Below are 8655 nucleotides of genomic sequence, written 5' to 3'. Positions count from 1 at the left end.
AACTACCAGCTGCTCCGCGGGAGAAAGATGAGGCGGTCTGCTCCCGTAAAGATTTACAGCCTCGGAAACCCTGTACAGGGTCGCTATGGGTCGGATCCGACTCGATGGCACTTAACAACAACAACAACATACATGGAAATGGAGTCCTCAAAGAAAAAGTGATAAAAGAGGGACAGAAAACCATTTAAAGAATAGACAACTTTCCAGATATGACAAAAATGGCAAATCCAAAGATAAAAACTCAGTGAACCCTAAGGAGAAAAAACAAAGAAAGCGAATTTTGATGAAGTTATAAATTAAATGGCTAGTGTTCCTATGTGCCATCAAATTGTTTCCAACTCACAGCAACCCTGTATAGGTGGGTTTGAATCACTGACCTTGTAGATATCAGTCTCAGTCCAGTATTTATCCTACAGCACTAGCCCAGGACTCCAGATTAAACGGTATCCCTCACCTTCAAAACTGTTGTTTTTAAGTGTCATTGTGTCAGTTCAGACTAATAGCGACCGTGTACATCAGGGGTGGGGAACGTTTAAGGCCCTCAAAATAATTTAGTCTGGTCCTGCCAAGGCAACCAGAGTTCCAGTCACCACATTTTTGTTGTTGTTGGTGGTGAGTTAAACTAAATGTTTGACCAAATAGAGCAGCAGACTAATTTTTAAGTTGATAATTTTGTTAAGTCCCACAAATAATGTTATAAATTGTGGCAAAAAAAGGTTCCCTACCCCTGATGCATATATAATACAGTGTTTCTGAGGAGTGGCTGGTGGGTTTGAACTAGACCTTGTAGTAGTAGTCCAATACTGATTCCATAGCACCACACCAGGACTCCCACCTCCCCACCCCCACCAAAAAATGTGCTGTAAATCCTAACCATATAACCCATGGTTATAATTCAATCTCGTAAGCGTAGTGGTTATGTACCAGGCTATGAACTGCAACGTCAGCAGTTTGAAACTACTAGCTGTTCTGTGGGAGAAAGATGAGGTGTTCTGCTCCCCTAAAAAGATTTGCAGCCTCGGAAATCCTGTACAGGGTCGCTATGAGTTGGAACTGACTCCATGGCACATAACAAGAACATAATTCAAGCTGGGAATGGGTTTTGTTATGTTAATGGACAGCATCTGGGTGTAGCACTGTAGGATAAGCACTACACTGAAAGGTCAGTATGAACAACAAGGTCAGCAGTTCAAATTCACCAGCTGCTCCTAGCTATGAGTCAAAGCCAACTCAATGGCACTAAGCATCAACATCATCATCTTAGGTTAATCTCTTTTGAGATACAAAAAGAACAAACTGAAAAAGCAAAGAAGAGGAAAGACAGATGCCAGGTCACATGAAGACCACCACCAGGGAACAGAGGAGCACAAAGCGAAGAAACAAAGACCTTCCCTAGATCTGACAAGCAGCGAAGGCTCTTCCCAAGAGCTGGTACCCTGAATTCAGACTTCTAGTTTCCTAAACTGGAAGAAAATAAATTTGATTGTTAAAGTTACTTACTTGTGGTAAGAACCATGGCAAATGTAGTGCCAGGGTAGAGTGTTACTATAACAAATACCCAAAATGGAGAAGTGGTTTTGCAATTCACCATGGGTAGAATCTGAAGGAACTTTTATGTGCTTCATAATAAGGTCCTAGATTAGTTTGAAATAACAAGCATTTCTGGTAAAGGCTCACAAAAAAGTGAGAAAAGTCTATTACCTTGGAAAACACATAAGACACCATCAACAGAATGTTGCTAAAACTATGGACATTAAATGTGCTTTTTTAAGACTTTGAAATGATGAACATGTGATTGGACAATGAAGAGGGGGTGAAGGTTTTATGCAGTGGCAAAACTTAATCTAAATTATGTTCAAATATTTGGTAAAAGGTACAATTTTTAGTGATAGCTTGGGTATTTGGCTGAGGTTTTTAAGCAAGACCTTAAAAGGGGCAGCATGTTTTTTCCTTGCTGCTTACAATAAAACGTGGAAAAAAGAAACTGACTTAAAAATGAGATACGTAAAACAAAATCAGAACTGAAATATTTAGGAAATTCTATTGTACAAACTAAGGACATAACTAAAACTCTCACCAAGGACTTGGTGACTCAATCTTTTGTTAAGGAGATTAGGCCAGTGACCGATGGATATAACTAACTACCACTACAACAGAAAACTTAGCAATTTAACCAAAAGAGGAGAGAAAAGACCAAGAAAAGCATCTGTTTTTTGGAATTCTGCAGGCAGTAAACAGGCCAGAGTAGCTACATCTGCTGTCCTCCAAGAAAAGATCTGAACACACCTAGAGCACCTCAAAGATCAGTAGAACTGCAGAAAAGGAGCATGAGAAGTAGGAATTACTAGTTTTCAAAGGGTGAAGTCAAGGTCTCGTAGGTTTCAAAGGATAGAGCCATGGTCTCCATGAGTTTCAAAAAGTTGTATGTTCCCCAACTCAGTTCCAAGAGTGTGTGGCTGCCAATTAGGTAGATCATTAGGATACAGCTGTTACCCAAAGCTGTAGAAAGGGGATAGCAAACTGAAGGGACAGGAGAACAGTCTATCAGGGCTGAGGGTATAGCATTGTCATCCAGGTGAAGTAAGACATCAGACACACCCAAAGTTGAAAGGGCAAGGTTTCCATACAACTGGACCTTGAAGGTAGGCCTCTGCCCAGAGTCCAGGGGCCACCAATCAGAATTGCCCAGATGGTCTCAGAGAACAGCCTTGAGAGCTAATATAATTTGTTCTGCTGGGTTTTGGACTTGCTTGGCATCCTTTATCCCTTATTTCCTTTCAGATTTTCCCATTTGTAACGGAAATGTCAAACTTGAGCCTGTTCCACTGCTATACTTTAGAAGCAGCTAATTGGGTTCTATATTTCACAGATGAAAGGAATTTTGCCCCATGATGGAAGACACACAAAGTCTCACCCCTATTTGATTCAGATGATTCAGAAGATGAAGTTTTGGATGTAAAATTGATTTAACACTTTTGGGAATATGTTTTGCATATGGGAAGGACATGAATTGGGGGAGAGGGGGAGGAAGCATGTCAAGTCAAATTGCTCAAAACCAATAAAAGAGGAATACAAAGAAAATCATAAAGGCAGTGAGATAAAGGACAAACACTGCATTCATAGAAACAAACACCTAAACCAAAAAAACACAATTCCATGTTTAAGATGCTATTTTTCTAATTGTAGTGCAGACATATAGCAAAAGAAACATTTTTCCATTTGTTTATATAAATTGAGCAAAATATAGCTATGCAAATAAATGGTTAAATTACAGCAACTTTCTAAAATATAATACAAAAGAATTCAGAAAGGTTGGTGGAAAAATTCCATTACCTTTCAGTTTCATTTTTCCATGAAATTTTTTAAAGTTCCATCAAATTTAAACTTTTTAAAAAGTGGTTTGAATTTCTGTAATTGAGCCTTTTCAGATTTATTATTGGATGTTCTCTTCAGTAGCGTTACTATATCCTTACCACAGGAATGACATGAGTGACACCATCTCCGCTGTCTATTACTGTCCCAGTCAACGTCCGCTCTCCTACTTGTCTAGATGTCCAGGATGCAGCTAAGGCAAGAACAGCCTTGAACAAAAAGAAATAAGACAGGCAAATAATATAAACAATAGATTTATAAGAACAGCTTATTATTGAAGTACTTTATTCAATTTAAAATACATTATCTGTGGAAAGAAATTACACAAAATTTACTTATATTACACTATAAAATTGCCTACACATTCTACATTTTTATTAAGAAAAACTTACAGATTTATATCTGATTTTAGGGTACCATCGTGATTACGAGTCGGGCTGCTAATCTCACAGTCAACAGTTCAAGACTACCAGTGGTTCTATGGGAGAAAGATGAGGCTTTCTGCTCCTGTAGATTTACAGCCTCAGAAACCCTACACTGGGTCCCTATGAGTCAGACCAGATTCCATGACACATAACCACCACCATCACCATTTTCAAAATTTACATGTTTTAGTGATAACCATTTTCCTCAAAAATAAATAAAGACTAACACGAAATAGCACGCTACTAAGACTAGCAAACCATAATATATGTTTACATGGGCTGACTTGTCACAAGACAGAAAGTAAGGGCAACAGGTCAAAGAAGTACATAATCACACTAATTATTCAACTCATAGGTGGTTCTGAACTGTTATCATTCCTATTAAATGAGTTTCAAATTTTTTAAATGCAATTAGAAATATGTAACATGTTCTTTGCTATGACTCAAAAACGACTTGAAGGCTCTTAACAACATGCTCTTCAACCACAGAAAACGTTTGGGAAAAGTAAGAAATTAACAGCTAGTTTCTTTTAAAAATTTTAGAGTTCTTATAACCTAATCCTCAAGTAAGATGTATCACTAATAATTCAACAGAGTAAAACTGGCTCTATTCTACTTATTTGCAATATGATACCTAAAAGGGACCTAGAAAGATATTTAGGCCACCCTATTTTAACACAAGATCTCACTACAATTAATGAAGGCTGAAAGAACTATATATTTTTTGAAGGCCTTACAATGAAAAATTACATACTAATGTTGTTGTTGTTAAGTGCCGTGGAGTCGGTTCTGACTCATAGCAACCCTGAACAGGGTTTACAAGGCTGTAAATCTTTACGGGAGCAGAAAGCCTCATCTTTCTCCCGCGGAGCAGCTGGTAGTTTCGAACTGCTGACCTTGCGGTATGCAGCCCAATTCATAATCACTACGCTACTGGATACTAATAGAACAAAAATTAATCTTTACACTTCACTGTGAGAAAGTCTCCTTCCTTTTAAAATAAGACCAAAACCCTTATTTACAACTCTTTCCATCATTGTTTAAAGTCTTTTGGAAATAGCTAAGATCCCAAATTAGAACAGGTATATGATATGTATCAGCACACCATCAACAGAACAGGCTTAAATGATGATAATAAGAGCACCAGGGCCACTACATCATGGAGATCAAGACAGAACAAAGCTCTCAGTGCTGTGGCTTTCAGAGAAGCTCCTCCTGACAACACTGTTAAACATACATTTGTTATGTTCATAAGCAAAAACTCACAAAGATGAATTCTCCACAATATCTCACTTTTTTTTAGAATTTAGATTCTAAGAGTTAAAAACGACCTCCAACCCAAGCATACTTGCCTTTCTATAAGGATCCTGATACAACTTATCAAATATTTCCAACAATAAAAAACTCAAAAGGCAGTTTATTAAACTTATGAATTACATGGACCTTTAAATAGTTTTTTGCAATACTAAATCAAAACAGTCCTTCTAGCAATTATAATTTATTTTTCCAAGAAAATAAAAAGTCAGACCTCAGTCTATATCACATATCATCATTAAAAAAAAAAAAAACTTTAGTTTTTCCCCCTCTATAAAAAAAATAAAAACATCTATAGTTAATAAAGAATAATTAACCCATGAGAGTAGTTGTTTCATACTGATATGTATACAACTTAAGTCGAATAAAAAATTACAGGGATTTATCATTGAAAATATATACAAAATAAAAGTATACCAATATACCTGGATTTATGGTGGGGGAAAGGCCACAATTACATGTCATATGGATAAATTAATATAAATATAACATTCTTGGCACAAAGCATTTAATAAATATTAGTCCCCTTCTTTGTGCCATATGAAAGGCTTTGAAAGACCATTAACTTACTTCCTTTAAAAGTTCCATTTTGCTGACTCAATATCTCCATTTCCCATAATATGGTTCCTAAATTATTGATTTAAAGAGAGAATTATGATATGCCTTAAAGTTATATTTAAAACTCTGACAGAACAAAAGAAGAAAAAATACTTATATCAGGACTAAATTAAACAAGAATCAAACTTAAATAAATATATATTTGCTTACCTGCACAGCAATGTACAAGCCTGGAACATTGAATGACTCAAACATTATTTCAGCAGTATATTCTCTGTTTTCTGGAGTATTCAGTGGAGGTTCAGTCTATTGAAATGAATATGTAACATCAGATTATTTTGAAAACCTTTTAGGAAATTTAAATGAGAAGCAATTTATTTAAAACAATGTAATTTAAAGGCATTACATTTAGAGGTACAAAGACACAGTACAGTGATCAAAGGAAGACTACTGAGAATTCAAATAGGCCGAAAACAATATGGTTATTCACATTAACAACAACAACAAAAAAGTGAATCCTTATATTACAACTCATAATAGATTAAAGATTGATAATGAAAGTTCACCAACAGAATGTCCCAGGAACCAAAGAAAAGAAAATCAAGAAAGATAACCAAAACTATCACCCAATTCATAATAAAAAATTTAAAAAAAAAAAGGATTTGGCAAAATCCTGAACTTTATGTTTCACCTCTACCTCATGATAACATGCATCCTTCACATTATTAAAGCTTGACACTGAGGCAGGTCATTGATTCTTCTAATTCTAATTTAACAGCTTGATCCTTTGGCATATGTTAAATATTTAAATAAGAAAGGCAATGAATGCTTTTAAACTTGAAGAAATACAGAAAAATTATCTTGCTGACCTTGGATTAATATATGATTCCTTAAATTTTAAGAATAGAAATTATAAAGTGAAAGATGATAAAAGTTCAATTAATTACAAATTCACCAGCCACTCCTCAGAAATCCTATGAGTTGGAACACACTCAACAACACTTAACAACAATTACAAATTGAATCCATTTTCTTAATTCAAAATTCATAATATAAAAAGACAAAAACTAGGTAGACTTATCCCATACATTAAAAATCCTTAATAGCTAATCTACCTTTTTCTCCACATCAAGATATTTAATAGCCAAAAACTCTCAACAACAGAAAAATCCTGACCCAGATGTCTGCACTAGAATTTAGAAGGCCTGATACCAATACTACTTGAACTGTTCCCGAATATAGAAAAGGAAAGAATACTCCCAAATTCATATTATGAAACAAGCATAATCCTGACACCAAAACCAGGCAATGACACTGCTAAATATAATTCAACATAACCAAGAGGAGTCATATCAGACATGCAAGGATGGTTCAAAATTAGAAAAGCAATCAGCGTAATCTACCATATAAGCAAAATTTATGAAAAGAATCAAATAATCATATCAATAAACACAGAAAAGGCATTTGACAAAATATAACACTCATTCCTGATGAAAATGCTCAACAAAGTAGAAGGGACATTTCTCAGCATAATTAAGGTCACATATAAAAAAACAACCGTCAACATTAGTCTGAAAAGAGAGACTTGAAAGAAAACATTCCTTTTACAACTGGGAACCAGACAAGGATGCCTTTAACCACCACTCCTGTTCAATATGGTAGATCCCTGATGGCACAATGGGTTGCGCACTGGGCTGCTGCCTGTAAGGTCAGCAGTTCGAACCCACCAGCCACTCTACAGAAAAAAGATAAGGCTATCTGCTTCCATAAAGATTTATAGTCTCAGAAACCTTAGGGTGATCTACTCTGTCCTACACAGTTGCTATGAGTCAGAATCAACTCGATGGAGACCGGTGGAAACTCAAAGACTATGGCTCATAATCAGCATTCAAGCCTAGAACTGAAATCACCCCCTTGTTCAAACAATATAAATGTCTAAAAAGTGAACAATAACACTAGGGAGGTACTCATTCTTTAGAATAACCAACCTTCTGAGATCAAAAGGGTAGCATCTGTGTTTAGAAGGCAGGGTTAGGAAAGGAGAAATGGGAATGGAAAACACTGAGAAGAAGTGGGGATAAATGGAAAATGGAGATTGAAATCAACAATTTGAAAAAAATGTACTCATATTGTTAAATTGAAAACTGATCTGCTCTGCAAATCCAATTTACATTATTAAAAAGTTTTTTAAATTTTATGAGAGAAGTATTAGGGGAAAATCTTTTAAAATTATAAGTAATTATATATGTGGCACATGATTGAAGATGAGAAAAGAAGAGATGAGAATTGAGAGCACTGTTCTTGTTACAAATCTTACAGCACTGGGTAATCAGGATTATGTATTGCTTTAATAAAAATACAAGTATAAAACACTTCATTTCTTACTGAGAATTATAAAAACAAGTAAAAATCAAGCTAGTTTTTTAAAGCGCTCTCATCATAAATATTATATATTTTCAAACAAATGTCTTATCTGCTTATTCTGTTGCTTGAGTACACAACTACAGCTGATCCTTGAACACAGTTGAAAAGTGAATATATGACTTCTGACTCCCCCTAAATTTAACTACTAATAATAGCTTCTACTGACCAGGGGAACCTTACCCATAACAGCCAATAAAAATAATGCTATAAAAGCAAAGAAACCTTTACTAAACAAAATATAGCAAAATTTGAAGCTATTGCTTTCTCAACATATTCTCCACCTAGATATATATACACACTGAATTCATCCCTGAAGAATTTACATCATGTCAGTATAGCAGTTTTGCATCCTCAAGGGCTCAAATTGTAATCCACTGAAATGCTGTTTCAGTTTGGGTAAGGAAAAAAAAAATGTCCGAAGGGAACTGTATGACTACAGGACTGTTGTGAGGACAGGCTAAGATTTTCTAACAAATTTCTCTTAGAACAGTACTTCCTACTCTTGAAAAACAAGCAGGTGCATTGTCATGATGGAAAAGAAAAATTCCTTGGTCCTAATTTC

The 8655-nt window shown here is 35.4% G+C and overlaps 1 protein-coding gene across 2 annotated transcripts in view; it reads right to left on the bottom strand.

The window, feature by feature from the left end:
* LOC102834236 (actin-related protein 3-like) overlaps positions 1-8655 on the bottom strand; it is a 75036-nt gene that overhangs the window by 25553 nt on the left and 40828 nt on the right. For both annotated transcript variants that reach the window (XM_006834590.1, XM_006834591.1), the window contains 2 exons: positions 5880-5975; positions 3474-3581 (listed from right to left, as the gene is read on the bottom strand). In XM_006834590.1, coding sequence (XP_006834653.1) covers positions 3474-3581; positions 5880-5975 — 204 coding nt within the window. The remainder of the gene's footprint in view (positions 1-3473; positions 3582-5879; positions 5976-8655) is intronic.

This window comes from Chrysochloris asiatica, unplaced genomic scaffold, assembly GCF_000296735.1.
Source record: "Chrysochloris asiatica unplaced genomic scaffold, ChrAsi1.0 scaffold00012, whole genome shotgun sequence".
NCBI lineage: Eukaryota > Metazoa > Chordata > Mammalia > Afrosoricida > Chrysochloridae > Chrysochloris > Chrysochloris asiatica.
This window is presented reverse-complemented; position numbering and strand designations above follow the sequence as displayed.